Genomic DNA, 26,156 nt, shown 5'->3' with positions numbered 1-26,156 from the left:
TGTGCCAAGCAATAGGTCAGTAGCCCTGTTCCTCAGGGAGCTGTGCGCGCAGACTGGTTGGGTCCGAGTGGGGCCGAGAGGCTTGGTCTGGCTGAGGATGCTACTGATGTCCTGGGCTAAATCTGGCTCCATTACCATCAAGGTATGCTATTGTATGGTCCCTGTGCCAAGCGGTAGGTCAGTAGCCCTGTTCCTCATGGAGCTGTGCGCGCAGCCCGGTTGGGTCCGGGTGGGGCCGAGAGGCTTGGTCTGGCTGAGGATGCTACTGATGTCCTGGCCCAAATCTGGCACCATTACCATCAAGGTATGCTATTGTATGGTCCCTGTGCCAAGCGGTAGGTCAGTAGCCCTGTCCCCATGGAGCTGTGCGCGCAGACCGGTTGGGTCCGGGTGGGGCCGAGAGGCTTGGTCTGGCTGAGGATGCTACTGATGTGCTGGCCCAAATCTGGCTCCATTACCATCAAGGTATACTGTTGTATGGTCCCTGTGCCAAGCGATAGGTCAGTAGCCCTGTTCCTCAGGGAGCTGTGGCGCAGACTGGTTGGGTCCGAGTGGGGCCAAGAGGCCCGGTCTGGCTGAGGATGCTAGCAATGCACTGGCCCAAATCTGGCACCATTACCATCAAGGGATACTGTTGTATGGTCCCCGTGCCAAGCGATAGGTTAGTAGCCCTGTCCCTCATGGAGCTGTGCGCGCAGACCGGTTGGCTCCGAGGGGGGCCGAGAGGCTTGGTCTGGCTGAGGATGCTACTGATAACCTGGCCCAAATCTGGCTCCATTACCATCAAGGAATACTATTGTATGGTCCCTGTGCCAAGCGGTAGCTCAGTAGCCCTGTTCCTCATGGAGCTGTGCGCGCAGACCGGTTGGGTCCGGGTGGGGCCGAGAGGCTTGGTCTGGCTGATAATGCTACCGATGCACTGGCCCAAATCTGGCTCCCTTACCGTCAATGTCTACTATTGTATGGTCCCTGTGCCAAGCGGGAGGTCGGTAGCCCTGTTCCTCATGGAGCTGTGCGCGCAGACGGGTTGGGTCTGAGTGGGGCCGAGAGGCTTGGTCTGGCTGAGCATGCTACTGATGTCCTGGCCCAAATCTGGCTCCATTACCATCAAGGCATACTAAGAGCACCTGTCACCAAGGGGGACAGGGTCCCTGGGCCAGATCCTTGCGCAACCCAAAACCTACGCGGACCATAGGCCCAGCACCTCTGAGGCTCTCACGCCTTGATCCTGTAACTGACCCGACCTGAAACTCTCACACCCTATCATTCACTGTGTAGAGCACCTGTCACCAAGGGGACAGGGTCCCTGGGCCAGATCCTTGCGCAACCCAAAACCTCATCGGACCATAGGCCCAGCACCTCTGAGGCTCTCACGCCTCATCCTGTAACTGACCCCACCTGAAACTCTCACACCTTATCATTCACTGTGTAGAGCACCTGTCACCAGGGGGACAGGGTCCCCAGGTCAGATCCTTGCGCAACCCAAAACCTCATCGGACCATAGGCCCAGCACCCCTGAGGCTCCCACGCCTCAATCCTGCAACTGACCCAACCTGAAACTCTCACACCCTATCATTCACTCTGTAGAGCACCTGTCACCAACAGGACAGGGTCCCCAGGTCAGATCCTTGCGCAACCCAAAACCTCATCGGACCATAGGCCCAGCACCTCTGACGCTCTCACGCCTTGATCCTGTAACTGACCCCACCTGAAACTCTCACACCTTATCATTCACTGTGTAGAGCACCTGTCACCAGGGGGACAGGGTCCCCAGGTCAGATCCTTGCGCAACCCAAAACCTCATCGGACCATAGGCCCAGCACCCCTGAGGCTCCCACGCCTCAATCCTGTAACTGACCCCACCTGAAACTCTCACACCTTATCATTCACTGTGTAGAGCACCTGTCACCAGGGGGACAGGGTCCCCAGGTCAGATCCTTGCGCAACCCAAAACCTACGCGGACCATAGGCCCAGCACCTCTGAGGCTCTCACGCCTTGATCCTGTAACTGACCCGACCTGAAACTCTCACACCCTATCATTCACTGTGTAGAGCACCTGTCACCAAGGGGACAGGGTCCCTGGGCCAGATCCTTGCGCAACCCAAAACCTACGCGGACCATAGGCCCAGCACCTCTGAGGCTCTCACGCCTTGATCCTGTAACTGACCCCACCTGAAACTCTCACACCCTATCATTCACTCTGTAGAGCACCTGTCACCAACAGGACAGGGTCCCCAGGTCAGATCCTTGCGCAATCCAAAACCTCATCGGACCATAGGCCCAGCACCTCTGAGGCTCTCACGCCCAAGGCAGCAGGGTTATCTGCCGTTCTGTTGATGTTAAGCTTGTCCAGCACTTCTCCTCCCAATGAAAACTTCCACTATCATTGCCGTGACCAGTAGCCAGCCAAGTGTTCCACGCCGGTGTCTCCCAGGGGGCAACTCAGCAGGATGCTACTGGTTGACTGGCTTCAACTCTGGCTCCCCCACGGTCAAAACAGACAACCGTGAGGTCCACCTGCCTAGGAGCTGGCTGGTTGCCCTCTTCCGCTTGGAGCTGCAGGTGGCTCATCTGAACCTCCTGTTTGGCCTGTTGAAGTTGTTTTTTGGGTCTCGCTCTCTCTACCTCAGAGTGCACGGCAGGCCAAGGCAAAAGCGAGGCCCGGGCCATGGAGCTGCACGCTAGCAACAAAAAACAACAGGCGCACATCTGCGCTGCTGCATTGCTCAGTGGCGGGATCGAACCGCCGACATTGGACTTGGCACGAGATTCGTATTAGGTCCACATCATAACCAACTAGATCAACCGAGCTGTTGTTGCACGTGATCTTACGCGTGCAACAACATCGGACAGCATTGCTCGGCCCGCGCACGGCGCCGATAGCTAGTTGAACGTACACTATCAAAAGGACGGGCGCCACGTGCACCAGACTTTGACCTGGAAGAGAGCGGCGCTCATAGACCACTGACACCGCCGCCACCGCCAAAAAGTGATCGCACCCAGGTTTGAACTGAGGACCTTCAGTGAACTGAATGTTAAACTGACGTGATGACCAACTACACCATGCAACCGCGTGTGAGCCCTTGGAGCCTTGTACACCATATCACCACGCCGCTCTCTACTCTCTTCTTGTCCGCGCGAGAACCTGGCTTTAAAGCTGCGCAGCAGGAGTAGAGGGCTGAGGCAAGACTGCTTCAGGACAGTGTTGCCCTGCCAAGGGCGAGACTGTTGTCTGGCCTCTCGTGAGCCAGGGGTTGTCAGCTCGCTGGCAGAGAGACGTGCGCCTGTGTGAGAGGCAAAAAAGAGGGTGTGCCCCCACACAGGATCGAACTATGGACCTTTCGCTTACTAGGCGAACGCTCTGCCACTGAGCCATAGGGGCCACATAGCCGCGTCCATTCGGCGTGTCAACCCACCGGGCACAACAAGCCGGCGTGGCCGTCGGTCGTCTTTTGTCCTCAATGTCTGCACCCGCGGGTCCTCTTTCTTGCCTCTTTCGCATCCAAGCGCTGTATGGACGTTGCATCAACTCACTTCAGGCAACCACGTCTTCACCACCAGCCTGCTGTGCCAGCTGTGTGTCGCTCTCTTCACCTCGTACCTCCCCGCCCTTGCCCCTTGCCCTCTCCCATTGGTGCTTGTTCCATCCCCAACGCCTGAACGAGCCTGCGCACATCCTGTATGTGCGCAGCAGAGCTGGCTATAAGTTGGCAGCACTCACGACGCAATCAAACCCGTCTCCCTTGTTGCACGCGCTCAAGCCTCAGGAACTCAAGCGCATTGAGAGAGGGTTCGAGGGCTGCTCATGGCAAGGCCAGACAAGGCTTGCTGGCTGCCACTTAGTAATGCATAAAGGCAAACTGGCTTGCGCAATGCGCTTTGCTGGGGAGAGATTTAACTGGGCTTGAACCCCCCAGCGCGCAGCGCGAGTTTGGACCCCTCTCAACTTGCCCTGCTCGAGCCTTACTTAATGCCAGCTCAAACAAAGCCTTCAAACTCCCCTGCTTGATCTGCTCTTGACCGGGCTCGCTCCAGGCTTACTCGAGCGCGCTTCGACCAGCTCTTGACCAAGGCTCTTCGACCTCTCCTTGACCAGGCCTTGGGCCGGGGCTGCTCGAGCTTGCCTCGAACCACCTTGTTCCTGCTCATCTCAACTCGTCCTTGAGCCACCTTGCTCCCCCCTCAACCGCCCCTCCTTGCGTCGCTCGCCTGCCGCCACTTGTCTTCCTCGTCATCTCGCGCCCACTTGTTGTATGATCAGCTCCAAGTGCCGCCCAGTCAGGTTGAGCGTGACGTGCGACGCAATGGCAGAAGCAAGAGGATCTGCAGGAGGAGGACAACGGGAGAGAAAAGGGAGGAAGATGAAGGAGGGGAACGTGGTGTAAGATTGTCATTCTTGGCAAAGGCACAAAGAGGAGCAGTACGCAGCAATGCCTTTGTGATTTAGAGAGAGGAGGGCCTGCTGTGGGCACGGGAGGAGTTCGACGTTCTCGACCAGGCCGGGGTGACTTGCTAGTGTTCCAGCTTGCCAAGCGAGTGCCACATTGCAGTTTCAGAAGCAGCAGCTACCTGCCTGTACTGCAGAGAGGCATGCACAAGCGTTGCGCGCTGCAAAAACAAAGTCCCTTGGCGTCAACGGCAAAAACTGGACGGCGCGGAGCCCTCGAGGCGCCCGCGGAAACTTGCCTCCAGGGTGGATCGAACACCCGACCTCAGCATCGACTTCCGTACGAGTGCTGCGCACTGCCACTGTGCTATAGAGGCTGTGTTGAAGAGCCAGGGCAGTTCAAGGTACATAACCGCACCCGTCGGCCCCCGGCCTTACCTGGCCAGCTTTGCCCTGACAGCCCTGGTCAGCCGAAGTGAAGCAGAGAGCACGCCAAGTTGCGCGGAGCAAATGCGCCGCGGGGCGGGCGCAACGTGGACGCGAGCGCGTAGGTCGGGGCCGAGGCGCGCGTGCGAGCAAGCTGGCAAGATCCGCCCCGGGCTCTCAGCTGCCCGCGCGAAATTCGAAGGATTGAGGGTGACACGTCGAGCCACGGTCGCGTTTCGAGGAGAGGCGGCCTCGGTCGGGCGCCTCTCTTCTCCTCCTCCCACCCACCTCTTCCCTCACCCCCACACCTACACCTGGATCAAGACCAGGAACCTCGGCCAGACCGCAGCAGCTCCACAGCACCCGTTCCTACCCTTTCCCGCCTCATCCCATGGTCGTCTTCGTCTACAAGGTGCGCGCGACTTGTCTCTCCTCCCCCCGACGCGTCTCCCCAGTTGCTGACCCATCTCGGTCTTCCCACGCCCCTGCAGCGCGGTACGTTCTCGCCTGCACACTCTTGTGCATCTGCAGAGCCACTGAGGACCTCGAACTGACGCGCCTGCCTTGCAGACGGTCGCCGCGAGAGCGTCGCGTTCGACAAGATGTGCGTCCCTCGGCTCGCCCTCCCCGTTTGCGCATGCGCGCCAGTCTACTGACTCGTTCCTCGCCCCGACAATGCAGCACTGCGCGCATCGAAAAGCTCTGCTACGGCCTCGACCGCAACCACGTCGAGCCCATCGAGGTGAGCCCCGCCTCCCGTCTTCCTTCCCTCTCGGTCACGCCCTCGCTCGAGGATGCAGAAGAGCTGACCCACAACCTCGTCCCACAGATCACGAAGCGTGTCATCAGCGGCGTGTACCAGGGTGTCACGACGGTCGAGCTCGACAACCTCGCCGCCGAGACGGCGGCTTACATGACCACCCGGCACCCGGTCCGTCTCTGCCCCACTCCTCTCCCTCTCGTGCGTCTACTCGCGCGCAAGCTGACCGACGATGTACATCACAGGACTACGCCATCCTCGCTGCGCGCATCGCCATCTCGAACCTGCACAAGGAGACGAAGAAGACGTTCTCGCTCGTCGTCTCGGACCTTTACCACTACGGTGCGCCCGGACCGGCCCTCTTCTCCTCAGGGCGAGGCTCAGACGTGCCAGGTTACTGACGCCCTCGAGCGGCTTCTCTCCTCGCGCAGTCAACCCCAAGAACGGCCGGCCGTCGGGCATGATCTCGGACGAGACGTACAAGGCCATCATGGACAACGCTGAGCGCCTCAACAGCGCCGTCATCTACAACCGCGACTTCAGCTACGTGCGTGTGACCTGTTCACCCTCGTGCGAGATGGCGGCAGTTCCTGACCGTGTTGGCCCGCCACCGTCTGCAGAACTACTTCGGGTTCAAGACGCTCGAGCGCTCGTACCTGCTGCGCATCGACGGCAAGGTCGCCGAGCGCCCTCAGCACATGCTCATGCGTGTCGCCGTCGGCATCCACGGCGCCGACATCGACCGCGCAATCGAGACGTACAACCTCATGTCGGAGCGCTACTTCACGCACGCCTCGCCGACGCTCTTCAACGCCGGCACGCCGCGCCCGCAGCTCTCGTCGTGCTTCCTCGTCACGATGAAGGAGGACTCGATCGACGGCATCTACGACACGCTCAAGACGTGCGCCCTCATCTCCAAGACGGCCGGCGGCATCGGCCTCTCGATCCACAACATCCGCGCGACGGGCTCGTACATCGCCGGCACCAACGGCTACTCGAACGGCATCATCCCCATGCTGCGCGTCTTCAACAACACGGCGCGCTACGTCGACCAGGGCGGCAACAAGCGGCCGGGCGCGTTCGCCATCTACCTCGAGCCGTGGCACGCCGACATCTTCGACTTCCTCGACCTGCGCAAGAACCACGGCAAGGAGGAGGTGCGCGCGCGCGACCTCTTCTTCGCCCTGTGGATCCCGGACCTCTTCATGGAGCGCGTCGAGCAGGCGGGCGACTGGCCCCTCTTCTGCCCCGCCGAGGCGCCCGGCCTCGCCGACGTCTACGGCGACGAGTTCAAGGCCCTGTTCGAGAAGTACGAGAAGGAGGGCCGCGCCAAGAAGACGATCCCGGCCCAGAAGCTGTGGTACGCCATCCTCGAGGCCCAGGTCGAGACGGGCAACCCGTTCATGCTCTACAAGGACGCCGCCAACAGTGCGTCGCCTCTCTCTCTCCCCCTCTCTCTCCCCATCTCTCTCTCCCTCTCTCTCTCCCTCTCTCTCTCTCTCCCTCTCTCCCTCCCTCCCCTCCCTCCCCTCCCTCCTGCACCTCGCTACAATACTGACTGTCGCTCTCGGCGCACCGCAACAGAGAAGTCGAACCAGAACAACCTCGGCACGATCAAGTCGTCCAACCTCTGCACCGAGATCATCGAGTACTCGGCGCCGGACGAGTGGTGAGTCCTGCCCCGCCCTCTCGCCTCCTCGTTCCTCCCCTCTCGCTCGAGACGGAACACGAGCTGACACGTGTCCTCCCCTCCTTGCAGCGCCGTGTGCAACCTCGCGTCGATCGCCCTCCCGTCCTTCATCGAGAACGGCGTCTACAACTTCCAGAAGCTCCACGACGTGACCAAGGTCGTGGCGTACAACCTGAACCGCATCATCGACGTCAACTACTACCCGGTCAAGGAGGCCGAGAACAGCAACATGCGCCACCGCCCGATCGGCATCGGCGTGCAGGGCCTCGCCGACGCCTTCATGGCGCTCCGCCTCCCGTTCGACTCGCCCGAGGCGCGCCAGCTCAACCTCCAGATCTTCGAGACGATCTACCACGCCGCGATCGAGTCGTCGTGCGACATGGCGCGCGAGCACGCGGCCAAGAACCCCGGCGAGTCCGGCGCGTACCCGTCGTACAAGCTCAACGGCGGCTCGCCCGCGAGCCAGGGCCTGCTCCAGTACGACCTGTGGAACGTCACGCCGACCGACCTGTGGGACTGGGCCGAGCTCAAGGACAAGATCGCGCAGCACGGCCTCCGCAACTCGCTCGTGTGCGCGCCCATGCCGACGGCCTCGACGAGCCAGATCCTCGGCAACAACGAGGCGTTCGAGCCCTACACCTCGTGCGTCCTCGCTTTCACCTCGTTCCCTCTTGGCCTCTCGTCGTCGTGCACGAGCCGGCGAGCTGACCCTGCACCTACTCATGCAGCAACATCTACACGCGCCGTGTCCTCGCCGGCGAGTTCCAGATCGTCAACCCGTGGCTCCTGCGCGACCTCGTCGACCGCGGCCTGTGGGACGACGCGATGAAGAACACGATCATCGCGCACAACGGCTCGATCCAGAACGTCCCGGGCATCCCGGACGAGCTCAAGCGCATCTACAAGACGGTGTGGGAGATCTCGCAGAAGACGGTCATCGATCTCGCGGCCGACCGTGGCGCGTTCATCGACCAGAGCCAGAGCCTGAACGTCCACCTCTCGAGCCCGACCATGGCTCAGCTCACGAGCATGCACTTTTACGGGTGGAAGAAGGGCCTCAAGACGGGCATGGTGCGTCTCGGCCTCCCTCTTGCGCCTCGACGTGCCCTCAATCGAGCCGCGCCGCTCACGTCGCTCGTCCACCCTCGCAGTACTACCTCCGCACCCGTGCTGCCGTTGGCGCCATCAAGTTCACCGTCGACCAGGCGACTCTCGGTCCGTCCCCTCGTCCTCTGCGCCTCGTCGTTCCCGAGTCACTCGTTCCTGACGCCTCGTCGCGCTCGCAGACTCGGCCAAGGCCGCCAACGCGTCCGCCCCGGCCGTCGCTGCCGCACCCACCGCCGCACCCGCCGCCGTCAAGCCGGCTGGCATGCGCGACATCACGAACGGCGTCGCGCGCACGAGCCTCTCTGCTGTCGCGCCCGCCAAGCGCTCGCCGACGAGCAGTACGCCGGGCGCTGCGTCGCCCGCGCCTGCGCCCGTCCCTGCGCCTCTCGCCGCGACGCCGGCCGCACCGGCAGAGGACGAGGAGGAGATCTCGTACGAGGAGGCGGTCCGCCGCGCCGAGGAGCACGCGCAGGCCGTCCTGCAGTGCTCGATCGACAACAAGGACGCTTGCCTGAGTACGTCCCCCGTTCTCTCGCACCCTCTTCCTCCCGCGCCGAGCCGCCTTACTGACCTCGTCTCTCGTCGTCCCTCTCTTTCTACAGTGTGCAGCGGCTAAAGTAGACTGCCTCGCCGTCGAGCCTGTCGCTCGTGCCCTCGTTGTCTCCCTTTGCCTTTCTCCTTCCCTCGCACCCTCGTTGTACTCGTCACCGTTGTACCGCAGCGTCTGCGCGTATCGTTCCTGCTCTCGCCGATGTAACCTCGTTCCGTTCGTGCCCTTGCGTTCTGGCTCTGCGAAAGCTCGAGAGCCGAGTTCCCCGAGAGAGAGGCGGCATGCCGCCGCACGCGCGCTGTGTTCCTCGTCCGCGCTCTCCCTCACCGCGCGGCCCTCGTCGACCGCCGCATGACGACCGAGCTCACGATCTCGGGCGTACTGCCCCGCACGCTGTACGCGAGTGCGCTCGAGCGCCTGTCTGGCTTTGCCGAGCGCGGCGAAGCCTTCATCGCGAGCGAGGAGGTGTTCGCCCGCAACACGGTCTCTGGGAGCACAGACGGGCCCGGTTCAGCGGCGGCGGCAGATGCAGGAGGTGTGCTGCGCGTCAAGGCGGTGCGCACTCGGTCAACTGGGGACGCGGCGCAGTGGTGAGCTCCTCCCCTCTCCTCCCAATCTCCCCACCCGGCTCGCGCTCTTCGAGCTCGCCCAGCCCTCCTCGCTGACACTGCCTCTCCCGCCTCGCCGCACGCAGGTCGCTGCAGGTCAACGGCCGGCCCGAACCACCACGCACAGCACCTCGAGCGCAGCAGCACGCCGCCACCGAGTTCTCGGTCGAGGACGGCAGCGACCCTCGCTCGTTCGCGAGCGCACTCGGCTACGGGTGCGTCCCTTCTCCGCCTCCTCCTTCGCCCGAACGCGACTGACGAACCGACGTGGAGCGCCCGCAGGAAGAACCTGTTCACGCTGCACCGGCGCGGCGTGCGGTTCCAGCGTGGGGCCGTCACGGTCGAGCTCTTTCAGCTGCACGAGGTGCGTCCTCGCGCTCTCTTTCTCTCTCTCTCCCCTCATGCCTGCAACTGTCGGCAAGGAACCAGTGTAGCTGACCCCGCCCTCTCGCGACGCCCGCAGGACAACGACTCGCCGACCCCTCTCGACCCCTCGTCGTACGCCGTCTGCGCCTCGACGCGCTTTACCGCAGCGCCCTCGACCTCGAACAGCGGCAGCAGCACCGTCGCACGAGGTGGTACCGGCGGCGGGGCAGCAGGAGCGAGCGCGGGCGGAGGTGGAGGAGGAGGTGCGTCGCACGAGTTGCGCGAGGCGAGCCTCGCTGCGCTCGAGGACGTGGCGCGGTTGCTCAAGGGGCTCGTAGACCTCTCTCGCGTCGATTGAAAGCAGCTCCTCTCTCTCTCTTTGCGAGCGAGCCGACACGTCTGACGAGAGAGCGAGGCCCGAGCGAGAGGGAAGCTGGCGTGACCAAGTGCTGGCTGGGCGACACAAAGAGGCTCGCTCGACGTGCGTCTCGTTGCAGGAGAGTGGGGATAGGGGCTACGACTCGTCCTTGTCGAGCTTGGCCAGTCGTATGGGCTCCTCCTCGGCGAGGAACGCAAACATGTCGCGGTTGGCGATGCGGCTCTCCCTGCGGGCCGTGCGAGCGGCGGGCACGGTGGTGGCGAGGAGGGGAGAAAAGGAGGGGGGTCGGGCGATAAGATGGTCACTTGAGGGTCCTTGGCGGCGCAGGACCGAGGAACGAGAGAGAGAGAGAGAGAGAGGACGCACTCGAAGCGAGGCTCGAAGAACTTGCGCGTCTCGTCGAACCGCTGCTTGTACGCGTCAAAGCTCCCGTAGCGCACCGTGTCGCTCCAGCCCCTCGCGGCAATGACAAACTCTGCGTCGTCGCTGCTGAACGCGACGCCCTGGCCACTCGCGCCGCCGGCAGCGTGCACGGCCGCCTCGAGGCGCGCCTCGTCGCGGAAGAGGTACTCTGCGACGCCGATCCAGAAGCGGAAGACGGGCGTCGCGGCGAGGGCGAGGTGGACAAAGGGGCGAATGCGCAGCTGGTGCCAACAGTCGACCATGGCGAGGAGGGCGAGGTGCGAGTTGGGCGGGAGGGCGGCCGCGGCCGACGCCGAGGGGGGCTCGCCGATCGCGAACCGGTCGAGGGTTGTGTCGGACAGGAGGATGGGCGGTGGTGCCGGTGCCGGGGCGGCCGAGGTCGAGGTAGGAGAGGAGGATGGTGCCGCCGAGGAAGAAGACGCCGCCGCCGACGAGGGCCCAAAGACAAAGTCGCGCGCGGCAAACACCCTCTCGCGCAGCTCGTCCTCCTTGGACTGGATCATGAGCTTGAACAGGTCGCTGGCCGACTGGGCAAACTGGTGAATCTGCTCCTGGGCGCGCGGGTTGAGGATCGCGAGGCCGGCGTAGACGTGCCACTTGGCGGCGTAGATGCGCAGCGTGATGTTGATCTTGACGACCTCGATGCCGCCGATGTAGCGGCCGAGCTCCCAGGGGAACTGGCCCATGCAGCACCAGGCGGTGCCCATCCTGTGGGCGCGAGGGGGCAGTGCGAGGGTCAGCTCGAGGTTCGAGAGAAGGTGCGGAGGACTGATGGGGCGCGAGAGACAGGGGGAGGGCGCGCGAGGGAGGGAAAGGGAGACAGGAAGGAGGTGCTGGAGGGAGATTAGGGGAGAGGAGGGAGGAGAGGGACAGGACGCTGAGAGGGGGAAAATGAGGACGCACGACAGGAAGGCGGCGTGCGTCACGGCCTGCGTGTTGGCCGTCACCTCGTCGTGCTCGTCGTACGACAGGTCGACGTAGCGCGAGTTGAGGGGCGCGAGGAGCTGCTTGACAAACTTGACGTGCTCCGAGGTCGCGCGGTGCTGGATCACGATCTGCGTCGGTGGGCGTGCCCGTCAGGTCAGTACGCGACGTCGAGGCGCAAGGCGAGTGTGTGAGAGAGAGAACGAGAGAGAGGAGGGACGCACGAGGGCCTGGTTGTCGGACGGGACGGTCGGGCCGTGGAGCGAGTGGATCGAGACGATGTGGGTGTCGGCGGGCAGGTGCTGCTCGAACGCCTTGCGCTCTGGGGCCTTTACGCTCGTCTGGCCTGCGACGATGGCGCCGACTTTGGTCGAGGGCCCGTACTGGGCGACGACGTGGTCGATGTAGGCCGCCTCGACCGAGTAGACGACAAAGTCGCTCTCGCGGGCGACGAGGTGGCCGTCGCGGAGCGGGACGAGCCGGGGCTTGTCGCGGCAGTAGTCGACGAGCGAGTCGTAGCGGTCGGGGAGGTCGCACACGTTGATGCGGGCGCAATGGTTCGGGGTGCGCGACAGGCGGTCGGCGTACATGCGGCCCATCTCGCCCATGCCGATGAGGCCGACGACGGCGTCCTTGACGGCGGGGAGGGCGGGCATGGCGGGCGAGAGATGAAGTCGGAGGTGCGCGCCGAGGCGGAGGTGAGGGATGGGCGAGAGCGGCGCGGGGCAGTGGCGGGTGGGTGTGTGGGTGCTTGGGTGGGTCTGGTGGCAGTAAGAGTGGGCCTGCTCGAGGTGTGTGAGGGAGGTGCAAGCTGGTCCGGGTTTCATCTTGGTCGACGTCGCTCACCTCGTCGTCGTCACCCAGTCGCACTCGCCTCGCTGGTGTGGTCGGCCAGCAGGAGCATGCATGGCGCCCTACGCCCCATCCGCACCCTCACGGCCCTCGTCACCCTCGCCCTCGCCCTCGTCCTCCTCCTCCCCACCACGACCCGCGCCGCATCATGGTACTCGCCCGACCGCAAGCGCAGCCTCCGCCACCTCGCCGAGGCCACCTGGCGCCACGCGTACGACTCGTACAAGCTCCACGCCTTCCCCGCCGACGAGCTCCTCCCCCTGTCCTGCGTCGGCCAGGGCCACGACCGCCTCGACCGCACAAACGCCGGCGTCAACGACGTCATGGGCGACTACCTCTTGACCGTCGTCGACTCGCTCGACACGTTCGCCATGCTCGGCGACAAGCCCGCGTTCGAGCAGGCCGTGCGCGAGGTCATCCACCACGTCGACTTTGACCTCGACTCGCGCGTCCAGGTCTTCGAGGTGACGATCCGCATGATGGGCGGCCTCGTGCGTCCACTCTTTCTTCTCTCTCTTCCTCCCACACCCAACCCTGAGCCGCCTGACTGACCCTCTCGCTCCACCCGCACCCCGCAGCTCTCGGGCCACCTCCTCGCGCTCCCTCCCTCCCCACCCGGCGCTCCCCTCAACGGCTCGACCTTCACGTCCTCGATCCGCGGCTTCGACCTGCCCTGGTACCGCTCCGAGCTCCTCGCCCTCGCGCACGACCTCGGCCGCCGCCTCCTCCCGGCGTTCGACACCCCGACCGGGATCCCGTTCGCGCGCGTGCACCTCCAGACGGGCATCCGCACCGGGTCAAAGGGCGGCAAGGCGCTCGAGACGGGCGAGACGTGCGCTGCAGGTGCGCCCGACCTCCCTCCCTCTCTCTCTCGAGAGCGCGAATGAGCCCCAGCGACGACTGACACCCCGGTCCCTCGCTCGCTCGCAGGCGCCGGTTCGCTCCTCCTCGAGTTCATCACCCTGTCGCGCCTGACGGGCGACCCGCAGTTCGAGCTCGCGGCGCGCCGGGCCTTCTTCGCCGTGTGGAACCGCCGGTCCGACATTGGGCTCGTCGGCAACACGATCGACGCGAGGACGGGCGTGTGGCTGCATGCTGTCGGTGGGACGGGAGCCGGCATCGATTCGTTCTACGAGTGCGTCCTCGGTCCGCCCCCCCCTCTCTCGGTCTCGGGAGGACCCGGCGGCGGTGAAGCACGCTGACGCTGCGCGCCCGCGACAGGTACGCCGCCAAGGCCTACGTCCTGACGGGCGAGGACGAGTACCTGCGCGTGTGGGACGAGGGGCACGCGGCACTGCAGCGCTACGTCCGCTCGAGCGACGGCTTCTGGGTGCGTCCTCCTCAGTCCCTCCTCCCTCTCCTCCCGCGCGCTCGCCCTGACCCAGCCTCCTCTCGCCTCGCGCGCGCGCGCACGCGCAGTACCGCCCGGCGCACATGAGCACGGGCCAGCTCGCGTCGTCGTACGTCGACTCGCTGTCGGCGTTCCTCCCCGGCGTGCAGGTCCTCATGGGCGACCTCGACAGCGCGACGCGCGCCCACGCGCCGTTCGCCTTCATGTGGGACCGGTATCGAGGCTTGCCCGAGCTGTTTGACACGCTGCGCAGGCAGGGCGGCGGCCTGCAGCTCGGGTACCCGCTCCGGCCCGAGTTCATCGAGAGCAAGTGCGTCGCCCCGTCTCTCTCTCTCTCTCTCTCTCTCTTCGCCTGTCTCTCGAGCCACGATCCGGTACTGAGACCTCAGTCCCGCAGCATGTACCTGTACCAGGCGACGGGCGACGAGTGGTACCTGTCGATCGCCGAGCGCGCCCTGCACGACATCAACGCGCGCGCGAGGGTCGAGTGCGGGTTCGCCGCCGTCAAGGACCTGCGCACGGGCGAGCTCGAGGACAAGATGCCGAGCTTTGTCACGGGCGAGACGCTCAAGTACCTGTACCTCACGTTTGCCGAGGTGCGCCCCCTCGCCGTCCCCTCCCTTCTCTCGCCCCCGAAAGAGGGCCCGCGCACTGACGCTCGAGGTGGACTTCTCGCGGCCGCAGGACTCGCCCTTCCTCCGCGACGACTCGGCGTTCGTGTTCACGACCGAGGGCCACCCGCTCGAGATCCCGCACCCGCCGCCGACCGCCTCGCAGCGCTCGCGCTCGCGCGGCAAGCGCCCACTCGCTCGACCCCCTCCCTCATCCTCTTCCTCCTTGCCCAGCTCCGCCGGCTCGACTTCTTCTTCTTCTTCGACCTCATCCTCGCCCACCCCGGACGCCGACACCGCTGCAGCCGCCTCGGCGCCGACCTGTGCGGCGCACGACCCGCTCGCCGACGAGCGGCACGCGCACTTTCTCGCGCTCGGCATGGACCGGCGCACGGACTGGGAGCACGCGCGGTGGCTCGTGGGCCAGGTCCCGAGCGCCGAAGACGAGGAGAGGCTCGTGCGGGACGGGACGTGGAGGGCCGAGGGGTGGTGCGAGGTGCCTGCGGGCGAGGTGCGTCGCTCTCTCTCTCTCTCCTCTCCTCCCCTCTCCTTTGGACTCGACTCGGTGCGCGCGAACGAGGAGGAGTGGCGCACGCCCCGGACCGGTCCTGACGAGTGCACGGGCGCTGATTCCCCAACCAAGGACCCTTCCACCACCTCGACCCTCGCGACGCAATACGCCTCGCACCTCGCCGCCGTCCGCGCCTTTATCGCGTCGCATCTCCCGTCCGTACCCGCCGCTCTCCGCCCATCGCCCCCCTCCTCCACTCCCGACCCACCGCCTGCCCCCCCTCCTCCTCCTCCCGCCGCCGCACCCTCCCCCTCGGCCCCCTCCCTCTCGGCGGTCCCGCCCCCTCGCAGGACTCGAGCATAGAGCTCCTCTTTGCGGCGACGAGCGACGGCGAGGTCGTCGCGCCGAGCGCGGCCCAGCTCGGCCCGCACGAGAGCGGCAGCGGCGACGTCGTCGTGCACTCGATCGCGGGACTGCGCTTCTCGCTCGCGCGCACGGGCGAGGGCACGGGCGCGAGCGCGCCTGGGGCAGGTGGATCAGGGGCGGGAGGAGGAGCAGGGTCGGCAGGGCAGGCGCAGGGCTGGTACGCCGTGACGCGCGTCGGCGGCGTGACCGTCCCAGCGGGCAAGAGCGTCGTCATCCGCGACGAGGCGGTCCTCGCGGGCCTGACGCTGCCGCGCAAGCGCGTCGAGCGCGTCGTGCTTGACGCGGTCGTCGCGCCGGCGGACGAGCCGCCGATGCGCGAGGAGGAGGAGGAGGAGGGCGACGAGGAGGGCGGCGAGGTGGGGCAGGTGGGGCGAGGCGGGCGGGCAGGGAGGAAGCTCGATCGGTTCATCGACATGGTGGTGGGCGGGCGAGGCGACGCTGTCGATGGCGCGACTGAGGGCGCAGCCCTCGACAACGTCGACGACCCGGACCTCGACCTCGACCTCGACCCGTCCCTGCCGCACGCCCTGCAGCTCGACGCCCTCGCCGCCTCGTTCGGGCCCTCCCTCACCGACCTGAACCTCGCCTTTGCCCTCGATGGCGGCCCCCTTCCGCTCGTCCTTCCTCCCTCGACCGCCTCGCCGTTCGGCTGCGCGCCCGTTCCCCTCCCTCGCCCCGACTCGACTGTCGAGCCCGACGCCGCACCACCTCGCCATATCCTCCTCCTCCGTCGCGGCGAGTGCTCCTTCGCCCAGAAGGCCCACCACGCCGCGCGCTCGGGCGCCGCCGGCGTCGTCCTCGTCTCGGGTCCAGGCGACGCCGATCCCGACGGCGACGGCGCCGACGCCGGCGAGGGCTTCATCGTCCCGAGCGCTGCGGCCGACGACGAGCCCGAGGGCACGATGCGCGACCTGGTGCCGCTCGTGCTCGTCGGGCGCAGCGCCGGCCTCGAGCTCGAGGCGCTCGTGCGCCGCGTGCGCGAGGCGAACGCACGGCTCGAGGAGGGCTGGTCGGCGGCGCGCGAGGACGAGGTCGATGCGGGGCAGCGGGCGGCGCACGTGTGGGTCACGGTCGAGCGAGGCGAGGGGGAGGACGAGGACGAGGTGGTCGACTCGGAGGTGGGCGGGATTTACACGCTCGGCGGCTTTGCCGTCACCAACTGCCGAGTGCAGCACGGCGGCAGACGTACATAGACTAGACACAGCACCTGTTGTAATCCTCTCGCTCTGCGCACGCGTTCTCGTCGGGCCACGAGAGTGTCCTCGAGGAGCTCTCTCGTCGCTCGCCTCGCTCGCTCTCACTTCCACTCGAGCCTGCCGCGCCGAAAAAAAGTCACAGAAAGGCACTCTGGGTATTTCACACGTCGCAGGAAGAAAGAGGGAAAGGGCGCGCCCGCACGCACGCTCAGTAGCCGCGGTCGGCCGTCATCTCCTTGCCCGCCGCCGCGCCGAGCTTGTTCTCGCCCTTCATGCCCTCGCCGAGACCCTCGCTCACCTCTGCGAGCTTGAGCGGGTCCTGGTAGTGGGTCGTCGCGAGGACGACGGCGCGCGCGAGCGCCTCGGGGTTCTCCGACTTGAAGATGCCCGAGCCACTGCGAGCGAGCGAGCGAGCGAGGGGGGGAACGTGCGCGCACGAGGGTCAGTGCGGGTTCGTCAAGGGTGGGTCGGGGCGAGGGGGAGGAGGAGGAGGAGGAGGACGCACACAAAGACGCCGTCCATGCCGAGCTTCATCATGAGCGCCGCGTCGGCGGGCGTCGCGATGCCGCCCGCCGAGAACATGACGACGGGGAGGCGACCGAGGCGGGCCGTCTCGCGCAGGAGGTCGACGGGCGCCTGGATCTCCTTGGCCATGTGGTACAGCTCGATCTCGCTCAGGGTCGACGCGTACTTGATCTGCTGGTCGACCTTGCGCGCGTGACGGACCGCCTCGATGACGTTGCCCGTGCCGGCCTCGCCTGTGGATGTGTGGGTGCGCGACGACGACGGGAAAGGGTCAGCTCGTCGTCGTTGTTGTCGAGCGATGCCGAAAGGCGAGAGAAAAGGAGCGGGGACGCACCCTTGGTGCGGATCATGGCGGCACCCTCGCTGATCCTGCGCAACGCCTCGCCGAGGTCCTTGCAGCCGCACACGAAGGGCACGTCGAACGAGTGCTTGTCGACGTGGAGCGAAGGGTCGGCGGGCGTCAGGACCTCGGACCTGTCGAGGCACAAGGAGAGAGAGAGCGAGTCAGGCCTGCGTCGAGCAAGGTGCGCGAAGAGGAGGAGGAAGAGGAGGGACGCACTCGTCGATGTAGTCAACGCCGATGGCCTGCAGGATCTCGGCCTCGACGATGTGGCCAATGCGCGACTTGGCCATGACCTGTGAGGTCAAGAGAGGGAGTCAAGCTCGCGCTCGCGCAAGGAGAGAGTAGAGCGAGGACGCACAGGGATCGAGACGGCCGCCATGATCTCCTTGATCATCTTGGGGTCGCTCATGCGCGCAACGCCGCCGTCGCGGCGAATGTCGGACGGGATGCGCTGGAGGGCCTGCGAAGGGAACGGAAGAGAAGGTGAGCCGCACGTCGAGCGAAACGAGGACGAGGTCGAGCGGGACGGACCATGACGGCGCAGGCACCGGCAGCCTCGGCGATGCGAGCCTGCTCAGCGTTGACGACGTCCACTGCGAGCGCGAGGGACAGAGTGAGCTTTCACGTGGCGTCGTGGGGGAAGACGGCACGCCGGACGCGGCGGTCGAAGAGCGAGAGGAGGACGCACTGATGACGCCGCCCTTGAGCATCTGGGCGAGTCCCGCCTGTAGGAGGCGATGGTCAGCTTGCGGTCATGCGGCAAGGTGGCGGAGCGAGACGATGGGCGCACCTTGACAGCGAAAGTCGGGCGGGACGACGAGGCGGTGCCGTTGCCGTTGGTCGAGGGGGCCGAGTTGCCGTTGGTAGCAGAGGGGGACATGGCAGTGTGAGTCGAGTGAAGGGTGGGGAGTGAAGAGGAGGAGCGCAGGTCGGGTCGAAGTCGGGAACGTCGAGATCTCGGACAAGTCCGACATCGCTTCGCTCTCTCGGGTTCAAACACCGCCTTGACTGGTGCTGGGTGCCACGCCCCTCAGCCATCGCCATACACCCTCGTCGGCACCTCTCCACGAGCTGTACTCGCCGAGCATGGCCAGCGCACGTTCCCCCGCAGCCGTTGGCGTCCTGTGCGCCCCGCTCTCTCTCTCTCGCCCCCACCCCCCTTCCGGCACCTCGAGCTCACCTTGTGTCCACCGCACCACAGCGCCCTCCAGGGCTCGTTCGCAGAGCACATCGCCGCCCTCGAGTCGTGCACCACCTCGACCGGCGAGCGCGTCCCCGTCGTCGCCGTCCGCACCCCGCAAGACCTCGCGCGCTGCCGAGCGCTCGTCGTTCCCGGCGGCGAGTCGACCACCATCTCGCTCCTGATCCGCAAGTCGGGCCTGTACGAGCCCTTGAAGGACTTTGTCCGGCGCGCCAAGTCGGGCCAGGGCGAGCGCAGCCTGTGGGGGACGTGCGCCGGCATGATCCTCCTCGCGCGCGAGATCGAGGGCCCGACGAGCGAGGGCTGGGAGGGGCTCGACGGCATGGACGTGCGCGTCGTGCGCAACCAGTACGGTCGTCAGGTGCGCCCCCACTCGCCCGACGACAAACTCCTCCCTGCGCACGAGCGCCGCCTGACCTTCTTCTTCCTCACGCGCCAACAGCTCCAGTCCTTCTCACACGGCGTCTCGCTCCCCTTTCTCTCGACGCCCGAACCCCTCCTCGCCACCTTCATCCGCGCCCCGATCCTGCACTCGCTCCTCCCCCCATCCCCATCCACCGACTCGGCGGCGCCGCCCTCCCCGCCGGTCGAGGTCCTCGCCCGCATCCCGCGCGAGCTCGTCCCGGCGCCCAAGCGCGCCCTCGCCGCGACGGGCTTGCAGGCCGAGCTCGGACCCGAGGCCGCGGCCGTCATGTACCGCCAGGGCGACCTGCTCGCGTGCAGCTGGCACCCGGAGCTCAACAAGGGCGACGCGAGGGTCCACGAGTGGTGGCTCCGGGAGCTGGTTCTCCACGAGCGGGACACGCCGTCGAGCGGCGAGGCGCAGGAGTAGAACTCTGACGCGAGGGCTTGTGCATAGACGTCCCGCTGCAACCACCGTTTTTGTCGTTCACCGTCTCTCGACTGTTCGAGCGCTCGAGCCTCTCTGCGAATGGCCGAGAGCGTCTCCTTACTCGCGAAAAGCTCTCTCTTCCTAAGCTACCGAGCGCCGCAGATCGTCGACAGCTCGAGGCCTTGCCGCCGAGCATCGAGAAACAGAGTGCGCCCCGAGTCGACGGCGACGGCCGCAAGCGAGAGAGCGGTTTAGTCAGCTCCGCGGTCTCCGACTGCGTCCGCCGAGCTCGAGGTCGCTTAGAGTCGCACAGTTCTCAAGACACGCTCGCTCGAGCCTCGAGAGAGCCACAGCGGCGAACTCAGAGCCCGACAGTCGCGGCCGGATTTGAGAAGGTCGCGCGGCGAGCCGACCTCGCGGCCTCGACAACACGCTCTCGCTCTCTGCTCGTGCACACCTCGAGACGGGCGAACGACTGCAGTACAGACTAAAGCGACGAATCTACAGAACAAGAGTGGCCCCCGCTCACCACTCGAACTCCTCCGTGTGCAGCTCGACCTCGGCCACGCCGCGCTCGGCGCCCGCGCGAGCAAACGCGATCACCTTCTGCCTGGCGGCGACGGCGCGGCGGACGTCGGTCGTGAGCGACGCCGGGCCGCACGACGCGATGCCGAGCGTCGAGCCGTCGGGCGCGGCGCAGAAGCGCGCCGTGAGGAGGTCGGGCAAGGACGGGCGGACGTAGGTCTTGCGCCAGGGGACGTGCGAGGTGGCGCAGCTGCAGTGGCGTCGAGAGTGTCAGGGATGCGGGCTCGGAGAGAGGCGAGGAGAGGAGGGGGGAGAGAGAGGCAGGCGCACCTGGCGGCGGCGCTGCAGGGCGGCGTCGGCTCGTCCTCCTGGTCGAGCTTCTCCTTCGACTCGTCCGACGGCTGCGCGCCCGTGACGAACAGGTGGAAGGTGACGAAGCCCTTGGGCAGGTACTCGGTCGCGCGGTGGATCTGGTTGTCGAACCACGTCTTGGCCTCTGCGTGCAAGAAGGCCGAGTCAGTTCAGGCGCGACGAGGGAAAGGGGACGGCGAGAGAAGCGAGAGCGCACCTTCGTCCCTCACAGCCCACCACACGTCGATCTTCTTGACCCGGACGCCCTCTTCCTCGCGCAAGACCCGGCCGCACACCTCCTCGAGGACCGCCGTGCAGAACGACATGCCCGCACCGCCGCCGACGAGGACGAGCGCGTCGTGACGGCCAAAGTCGCGGTTCGCGGCGGCGAGACCGCCGTACGGTCCGTCAAGAAGTACCGGCGTGGTCGGCGACGAGGACGAGGCGAGCGAGAGGAGGCGCGGGCCGAGGCCCGAGAGCGGGTTGATGCGGAAGACGAGGACGAGGCGGTCCGGCGAGGCCTGTGCGACGGGCAGAAGCCGTCAGAAGGTTGTACAGAAGGAAGTACGCCGAGCGAGAGGGAACGCACGACGCTGCTCGGATCGTTGCGAGGCGCGTTGGCGACCGTGTACGGGTGGCTCTCGAGCGGGCGGACCTTGAAGAAGTTGACAAAGTAGTGCTGCCCTGCCGTCCACCGGTGGCCCGAGTTGTACGGCAGGCGGACCGTGATGCGCACGGCGTTGTCGGCGAGCGCCTCGACGCGGCCGCGAGCGACGTGGCGACCGTTGCGGACGAGGATGAGGCCGAAGCGCACGAGGACCGACGTAAAGTAGATGGCGGCCGTCGCCCAGATGTAGCGCCTGTTGCGGGGAGTGGCAGAGGGTCAGTGAGAGTGCGAGGCGGGAGAAGGGCCGAAGGGGAAGGCCGGGCCGAGGAGGCGGTCCCGACGAGGCGGTCGAGGAGGCGGTCCCGACGAGGCGGTCGAGGCGGCAGGGTCCGAGAGGGCGAACAGGTCGGCGCTTACCAAGACGTGAGGAGGGCATTGCAGTGTACGTAAAAGAAGCCCGAGAAGAGAATGGCCGAGACGATGTGCAGGAGCTTGAAGATCTCGTACGACCGGTTGCGGAGAGGCGCCAACGAGCCCCAGCACAGGACGACGAGAGGGACCAAGGCGGCGATGCCGGACCAGTAGTAGACCTTGTGCGACACGAACCACGAGTAGTACAGCTGCGAGTACCCGTGCGGGTTCAAGCCGTCCGTGTTTGGGCGGATCTCGTGCGTGCCCTGGACGACGAACGGGAAGGTGTGGAGGAGCGACAGGATGACTGTAGGGTCGACGAGTCAGTCAGGATATTTGGGAGAGTGCTCGGCGAGAGGCCGCAGGCGAGTTGAGGACCGGCGGGCGAGGGGGAGAGGGCGCGAGGACGGCGAGCGCGACCAGCGCGCCCTGTCGAAGGGTACGAGGAGGAGAGAGGAGGCACGTGTGCGACTCACGGAAGAGGTGCGACAGCCACTGGTGAAAGACCTGAAGCTTCTCGTGCGAGCAGCCGACGACGAAGCCGACGAGGTTCCACTTGGCGCCGAACGCGAGGATGAACGGGAAGCACCCGAGGGCGAACATGCCGGTGCGCATGGCGAGAGGCGGTGACCCGACGTTCCACCTCGAGCTGCGGGCCGGGCGAGGCGAGGCGGGTCAGGTCGCGTTGTCGGGAGGGCTCGAGCCAGGGGAGGAGAGGAAGAGGGAGGATCTCGACGGACCGGTAGTAGGGCTGCTGCGCGAACGTCCAGACTGGATGGTAGAGTCAGGTATTGTGTGTCGAGCGCGCACGAGAGACAGAGAGGGGACGCACTGCCGATGAAGAGCCAGAAGAGGACGATGATGCCGATGACGCCCGCTGTCGGGAAGCGGATCCAGCCGGCGGCCTTGGGCTGGCTCGTCTCGATCCAGCGGTAAAAGGCGACTTTCCTGCGGTACGCCCTGGTGCGGGCGAGGCGAGAGCCGAGCCTGTGAAAGAGGAGAATTCGTGTCAGTCAGTGACGGAACCGAGGCGACGTCGCAAAGGCTGGGCGAGCGACGACGACGAGGACTCGCTGCCGACTCACTTGGTGCGCATGAAGATGGTGAAGAGGTTGGCGAGCCCGAGGAGCGCGATGGCGCCGCAGATGGCGATGACCGCCGCCTTGGCGTCTGCGCGGGCAGAAAGGGGGAGGTCCTCGACCCGTCAGTTCTGCGCGATTCGAGTCGAGAGAGCGAGGGACGCACACTTGGGCGTGTCCTCGTACGGATCGACCTTGGTCTCGGCGATCTCGCTCGGCGTCATGCTGGCATGGCTGTGGCCGCGGCGCGCGAGAAAAGCTTTTGCGAGCTCGTGGGCGAGCGACGCCGCGCCGTCGTTGAGGGTCGACATGACGGTCGCAATCCTGGTGCTGAGCCGAGCTCGAGGATGGCGAAAGTTGGTGGAAGCGAGGAGGTCGAGTGAGGGAGGGAGGTAGGAGAAGGAGGAAGAGAGGCAAACGGCCTCGGCTCGGCGTCTTGCTTGGCTCGGGCGCGTCCGGGCGGCAGCAGGAGGAGCCAGCGTTGGCCCAGGAGGGGGCGTACGTCGCAAGGGGGGTGGGCTGCGGTGTCGCGAGGAGCGGCGAGGGCGGCTCCTTGCGAGGCGGAAGCAACGAGTGAAGCAGGACGTCGTGGAGGAGTCGGACTAGCCCGAGTGGGAGCGAGCAGCACCCAGAAGTGGTCTAGGGCTGCTCGGTAGCCCTGCGTGCTGTTGTCGGGGAGAGAGCGAGCGAGGTAGATGAGGTCGAGCGGGAACTTGGCCGCCAGCGCGACGCCGCGCGATTTTGAACCGGGCGGGGCCAGCGCGGCCAAACCGGGTGCGCCATTTGTGCTGCGCTCTCTCGGCGGCTTGCAGGTATTCTGCAGCATCTCTCTGGCCGCCTCACAGTCTACCAGGGACAGCGAGGCCGTTCGGGAAACGCTCGAGAGGCTCGCGCTTTTTCGGCCCGTCGCTGACGTCGAGCTCTGCCCACCTCTCACGGCTCGTGCACTGCAAAGAAGAGCAGTCGCATTACATGCCAGGCCAGCTGAACGTCGTCCTCTGCTTGTACAGCGCCGTCACTGCCGCTTTGTCGCCGACCGAGACGACGTGGCCTGCGAGGCGCAAGTCGGTCAGCCGAGGATGGCGCAGGTGGACGCGGGAGAGGATGAGGCGACGCACCGACGTCGGCCGAGAAGGCGTAGCGACCCTGTGTAAGAATGGAGTTGTTAGAATGCGGGCCGGGAAGGCGGGAGAGAGGAGAGAAAGAGAGAGAGGTGGGACGCACAAAGACGGGGCTGTACGAGCCCGAGTCGACCCGACGGTCCTTGGCGAGCGTCCTGCACAGTCAAGACGTCAGTATGCCCGCTCGAGACGTTCTCGAGACGAGGACCGCGAGAGGTGGACGCACTGTAGCGGCAAGCCCGTTCCCTCGAGCCGCTTGCCCGTGTCGTAGTCGATGTTGAGCGAGATGCACCGCACGCAGTTGGACGTGATGCAGAACGTAGCTGGAGGCGTCGACGTCAGGGCCCGCGCCTGCGCTCGGAGGAAAGGGGAGAGAGAGGGATGCACTCTTCCCCTGGACCCGCAGCTCCTTCCACCAGTCCTCGACCCACGGCGCGAGCCCGCCCGGCTTGGCCGGCCCGACGACGATGTTGGGCCGCAGAGGCTCGATCGGCATGTCGCGCCCGAGGGCGTGCGAGAAGGCGGCGAGCGAGCTCGACGAGGCGATCATGTAGGACGCGCTGCGCGGACGAGCCGGGTTGCGGTGAGCTCCTGTTCGAGGAGGAGGAAGAGACAGGCGAGAGAGATCGGGCGCACCAGTCCTGGAAGGCAATGTTCCTGTGAGCAGGGGCAGTAGAGTCAGTGCGCCGTCCTCAGTGCGTGTCGACCCGGCGCCTGAGGTGAGGGAGGACGCACTCGTCCGCTCCGAGCGCGATCGACCCGAGCACCTTGCGGTTCGCGTTGGCGTCCTCCTCGAGGAACATGAGTCTCGTCTCCTTGCCGTCTGAATGGCGCGTGAAGAACGTGGCCGCGTCGTCGCCGAGGTCGTAGGCGAGCGTTGGCGAGCTGTGCAGCTCGACCTTGACGGCGGCGAGGCCGGCGGTCGAGGGCGAGAGGGGAACGGTGAGCGGGGAGTCGCCTGGCGAGGGTGGCGTGATGGTGAGCGTCTTGGCGGCCCAGTCGATCGACTGGCGAAGGAGGGCGTGCTGTCGGCGTCGAGGAGGAGGAGGGACGAAGGGAGGCAAGCTTCGATCAGCTCGCGCCTCACGCGCTCATGGATGTAGGGACGCACAGAGGGATAGGTCGCCGCGAGGTGGCACTCGTGCGAGCCATCGGCGGCGGGCGAGACGAGGATGAGGCGCCGGTCGTACTTGAACCCGAGGTCGGCGAGCTCGAGGGATTGCGCCGTTAGCGGCCGCAGGCCCTTGATAGGGTACAGGAACAGCTGGAATGGGGAGGTAGAGTCAGTCAGGCTTCCCCCAGGGGCCAGAGGGAGGAGGAAGAGGAGACGCACCTGCTCGACGATGACATCCGGGTGGTCCCGTTTCCAGCTCCTCCAGCGCAGCAGCCCGACCGCGCACAAGCCCGCGATGACGACAAAGATGTCGCTGAGCGTGAGGACGAACATGCCGGGTCGTAGCGAGGCGAGCGAGGGAGCAAGCAAGGAGCAAGAGGGCCGCCGAGCGGAGAGCCGCGCGCGAGCCGCGAGTGAGCGCGCCAAGTCGCTCGTGCGGCCGAGTCCTCTCGCCGCGAGTCAGGTTGCAGCAGCGCGAACAAGTGTGGCAATCAACAGAGGCAAACGGCGCAACAAGGGAGAGTGCTACACGACGGCGACGACCTCTCGCACGACGGCCTCGACCGTCACGACCTGCCCCAGCCCGCGCTCGCCCCCCTCGCCCTCGCCACCGCCGCCGCCTCTCCTCCCTCTGAGCGCTCCGACCTCGCTCCCCCAGAACAGGCTCTTCTCGTCCTCGGGGCGGCGCAGCGCGAGGCGGTGCCCGACGACCGACAGCACGACGGCGAGCACGTCGGCGGGGAGGACGAGCACGGCCGACGACGACGACGACGTCGCGTCTGCGTCTGCGTCTGCGTCTGCGTCTGCGCCTGCGCCGTCGTCAACCACGCGGAGCGCGAGCCTGGCTGTGGCGCTGTCGGGCTCGGGCACGCCGTCGCCCGAGGCGGCCGACGCTGACGCCGGCGCCGGACCGAGGCTCAGGACAGCGCCCTTGGTGAGCGCGGCCCAGACGCGTGTCGCCCGGCGCAGGTCCCGCACGGCGTGGGCGGTGAGCATGCGGCCGTCGAGCTGCGGGTGGTGCCGCAGGGCCGAGACGAGGTCGGACGTGTACGTGTCGAGCGAGTCGGAGACGTACGACGGCAGGACGTGCTCGGGGAGGTATAGAGCGCGCCGCGGCGGCGAGGTCGAGGTCGAGTTCGAGGACGAGGGCGAGGGAGCGGGTGCAAAGAAGCGCGTGGAGGACAGGAGCGACGACGGCGGGATGGTGTGCGACAGGGCGAAGCGGTCGAGCTGCGGCGCACGACGAGAGTCAGCGAGACGGTCCGCAGACCGCGTGGGCGAGAGGCAAGGGAGAGAGAGGCAAGGGAGAGAGAGGCAAGGGAGAGAGAGAGAGAAAGAGAGAGCACGCCGCGACGCACCAGGTGCCTCGACACGTCTCCCCACGCGCCCTGCCCCGCCGCGCCCTCGTCCCACACGGATGGGCGACGCACACAAATTCCCTCGGGCACGTTTCCACGCACCGTCCCACGGGCCCACGTC

General features: G+C 66.2%; 9 protein-coding genes and 4 non-coding genes across 13 annotated transcripts; 4 read left to right on the top strand and 9 right to left on the bottom strand.

Annotated features, from left to right (window-relative positions):
• Positions 1 to 2,724: 2,724 nt before the first annotated feature.
• RHOBADRAFT_t97 lies at positions 2,725 to 2,812 on the bottom strand. Its single transcript has one exon. It is a non-coding gene; the product is annotated as a tRNA-Ile (tRNA).
• A 179-nt stretch (positions 2,813 to 2,991) lies between these two features.
• On the bottom strand, positions 2,992 to 3,072 carry RHOBADRAFT_t96. The gene has a single exon. It is a non-coding gene; the product is annotated as a tRNA-Val (tRNA).
• A 239-nt stretch (positions 3,073 to 3,311) lies between these two features.
• RHOBADRAFT_t95 lies at positions 3,312 to 3,383 on the bottom strand. The gene has a single exon. It is a non-coding gene; the product is annotated as a tRNA-Thr (tRNA).
• Positions 3,384 to 4,684: 1,301 nt separating this feature from the next.
• Positions 4,685 to 4,765, bottom strand: RHOBADRAFT_t94. Its single transcript has one exon. It is a non-coding gene; the product is annotated as a tRNA-Thr (tRNA).
• Positions 4,766 to 5,116: 351 nt separating this feature from the next.
• RHOBADRAFT_55330 (uncharacterized protein) lies at positions 5,117 to 9,150 on the top strand. The gene is made up of 14 exons (XM_018417793.1): positions 5,117 to 5,226; positions 5,306 to 5,333; positions 5,385 to 5,418; positions 5,496 to 5,556; positions 5,644 to 5,745; positions 5,820 to 5,916; positions 6,006 to 6,121; positions 6,195 to 7,002; positions 7,159 to 7,243; positions 7,334 to 7,906; positions 7,993 to 8,335; positions 8,416 to 8,479; positions 8,551 to 8,886; positions 8,974 to 9,150. The coding sequence occupies exons 1-14, from the start codon at positions 5,206 to 5,208 to the stop codon at positions 8,985 to 8,987; spliced, it is 2,682 nt and encodes an 893-aa protein (XP_018269159.1). The 5' UTR covers positions 5,117 to 5,205; the 3' UTR covers positions 8,988 to 9,150.
• Positions 9,151 to 9,242: 92 nt separating this feature from the next.
• Positions 9,243 to 10,297, top strand: RHOBADRAFT_66822 (uncharacterized protein; the record flags this gene model as incomplete). The annotated part of the gene is made up of 4 exons (XM_018419093.1): positions 9,243 to 9,511; positions 9,616 to 9,744; positions 9,812 to 9,893; positions 9,993 to 10,297. Coding segments are annotated over 4 exons (785 nt in total), but the record flags the coding sequence as incomplete, so codon positions are not given.
• A 69-nt stretch (positions 10,298 to 10,366) lies between these two features.
• On the bottom strand, positions 10,367 to 12,277 carry RHOBADRAFT_48812 (uncharacterized protein; the record flags this gene model as incomplete). Its single annotated transcript, XM_018415191.1, has 4 exons — positions 10,367 to 10,500; positions 10,641 to 11,405; positions 11,601 to 11,752; positions 11,846 to 12,277. The coding sequence occupies 4 exons, from the start codon at positions 12,275 to 12,277 to the stop codon at positions 10,410 to 10,412; spliced, it is 1,440 nt and encodes a 479-aa protein (XP_018269157.1). The 3' UTR covers positions 10,367 to 10,409.
• Positions 12,278 to 12,523: 246 nt separating this feature from the next.
• Positions 12,524 to 16,603, top strand: RHOBADRAFT_55327 (glycoside hydrolase family 47 protein; the record flags this gene model as incomplete). Its single annotated transcript, XM_018417792.1, has 9 exons — positions 12,524 to 12,964; positions 13,052 to 13,316; positions 13,404 to 13,608; positions 13,695 to 13,803; positions 13,893 to 14,134; positions 14,222 to 14,420; positions 14,509 to 14,946; positions 15,079 to 15,165; positions 15,297 to 16,603. The coding sequence occupies 9 exons, from the start codon at positions 12,524 to 12,526 to the stop codon at positions 16,563 to 16,565; spliced, it is 3,255 nt and encodes a 1,084-aa protein (XP_018269156.1). The 3' UTR covers positions 16,566 to 16,603.
• A 97-nt stretch (positions 16,604 to 16,700) lies between these two features.
• Positions 16,701 to 18,325, bottom strand: RHOBADRAFT_65481 (uncharacterized protein). The gene is made up of 8 exons (XM_018418720.1): positions 18,227 to 18,325; positions 18,125 to 18,161; positions 17,968 to 18,029; positions 17,795 to 17,896; positions 17,653 to 17,729; positions 17,428 to 17,567; positions 17,074 to 17,326; positions 16,701 to 16,963 (listed from the first exon to the last, which is right to left on the bottom strand). Exons 1-8 carry the CDS (start codon positions 18,314 to 18,316, stop codon positions 16,777 to 16,779), a joined length of 948 nt encoding a protein of 315 aa, XP_018269155.1. The 5' UTR covers positions 18,317 to 18,325; the 3' UTR covers positions 16,701 to 16,776.
• Positions 18,326 to 18,522: 197 nt separating this feature from the next.
• Positions 18,523 to 19,469, top strand: RHOBADRAFT_46200 (uncharacterized protein; the record flags this gene model as incomplete). Its single annotated transcript, XM_018414741.1, has 3 exons — positions 18,523 to 18,560; positions 18,638 to 18,998; positions 19,080 to 19,469. 3 exons carry the CDS (start codon positions 18,523 to 18,525, stop codon positions 19,467 to 19,469), a joined length of 789 nt encoding a protein of 262 aa, XP_018269154.1.
• A 462-nt stretch (positions 19,470 to 19,931) lies between these two features.
• Positions 19,932 to 22,822, bottom strand: RHOBADRAFT_55325 (uncharacterized protein). The gene is made up of 10 exons (XM_018417791.1): positions 22,609 to 22,822; positions 22,449 to 22,533; positions 22,196 to 22,350; positions 22,104 to 22,134; positions 21,840 to 22,012; positions 21,370 to 21,670; positions 20,935 to 21,205; positions 20,563 to 20,866; positions 20,325 to 20,490; positions 19,932 to 20,244 (listed from the first exon to the last, which is right to left on the bottom strand). The coding sequence occupies exons 1-10, from the start codon at positions 22,751 to 22,753 to the stop codon at positions 19,995 to 19,997; spliced, it is 1,881 nt and encodes a 626-aa protein (XP_018269153.1). The 5' UTR covers positions 22,754 to 22,822; the 3' UTR covers positions 19,932 to 19,994.
• Positions 22,823 to 23,391: 569 nt separating this feature from the next.
• RHOBADRAFT_55324 (uncharacterized protein) lies at positions 23,392 to 25,010 on the bottom strand (the record flags this gene model as incomplete). Its single annotated transcript, XM_018417790.1, has 9 exons — positions 23,392 to 23,493; positions 23,561 to 23,588; positions 23,667 to 23,718; positions 23,790 to 23,886; positions 23,951 to 24,123; positions 24,200 to 24,220; positions 24,299 to 24,588; positions 24,675 to 24,827; positions 24,897 to 25,010. The coding sequence occupies 9 exons, from the start codon at positions 25,008 to 25,010 to the stop codon at positions 23,411 to 23,413; spliced, it is 1,011 nt and encodes a 336-aa protein (XP_018269152.1). The 3' UTR covers positions 23,392 to 23,410.
• A 192-nt stretch (positions 25,011 to 25,202) lies between these two features.
• On the bottom strand, positions 25,203 to 26,087 carry RHOBADRAFT_55323 (uncharacterized protein; the record flags this gene model as incomplete). Its single annotated transcript, XM_018417789.1, has 2 exons — positions 26,036 to 26,087; positions 25,203 to 25,907 (listed from the first exon to the last, which is right to left on the bottom strand). The coding sequence occupies exon 2, from the start codon at positions 25,671 to 25,673 to the stop codon at positions 25,203 to 25,205; it is 471 nt and encodes a 156-aa protein (XP_018269151.1). The 5' UTR covers positions 25,674 to 25,907; positions 26,036 to 26,087.
• Positions 26,088 to 26,156: the final 69 nt, after the last annotated feature.

The sequence above is a fragment of the Rhodotorula graminis genome (assembly GCF_001329695.1).
Source record: "Rhodotorula graminis WP1 unplaced genomic scaffold RHOBAscaffold_12, whole genome shotgun sequence".
NCBI lineage: Eukaryota > Fungi > Basidiomycota > Microbotryomycetes > Sporidiobolales > Sporidiobolaceae > Rhodotorula > Rhodotorula graminis.
Note: the sequence above shows the minus strand (reverse complement) of the source record. Positions and strands in the feature narration are given on the sequence as shown.

Coding starts and splice junctions, on each gene's coding strand:
- RHOBADRAFT_65481 (XM_018418720.1), bottom strand. CDS start 18,316: ATGTCCCCCTCTGCTACCAACGGCAACTCGGCCCCCTCGACCAACGGC. Junction 17,568..17,652: donor GGCGTTGACTACATCGACGA/GTGCGTCCCTCC, acceptor GTGCCTCGACAG/GTCCGAGGTCCTGACGCCCG. Junction 17,327..17,427: donor CGCCATGATCCGCACCAAGG/GTGCGTCCCCGC, acceptor ACACATCCACAG/GCGAGGCCGGCACGGGCAAC.
- RHOBADRAFT_55325 (XM_018417791.1), bottom strand. CDS start 22,753: ATGTCGACCCTCAACGACGGCGCGGCGTCGCTCGCCCACGAGCTCGCA. Junction 21,206..21,369: donor AATGCCCTCCTCACGTCTTG/GTAAGCGCCGAC, acceptor TCCCCGCAACAG/GCGCTACATCTGGGCGACGG. Junction 20,491..20,562: donor GTGGGCTGTGAGGGACGAAG/GTGCGCTCTCGC, acceptor TCTTGCACGCAG/AGGCCAAGACGTGGTTCGAC.
- RHOBADRAFT_55330 (XM_018417793.1), top strand. CDS start 5,206: ATGGTCGTCTTCGTCTACAAG. Junction 7,244..7,333: donor TACTCGGCGCCGGACGAGTG/GTGAGTCCTGCC, acceptor CCCTCCTTGCAG/CGCCGTGTGCAACCTCGCGT. Junction 8,336..8,415: donor AGGGCCTCAAGACGGGCATG/GTGCGTCTCGGC, acceptor CCACCCTCGCAG/TACTACCTCCGCACCCGTGC.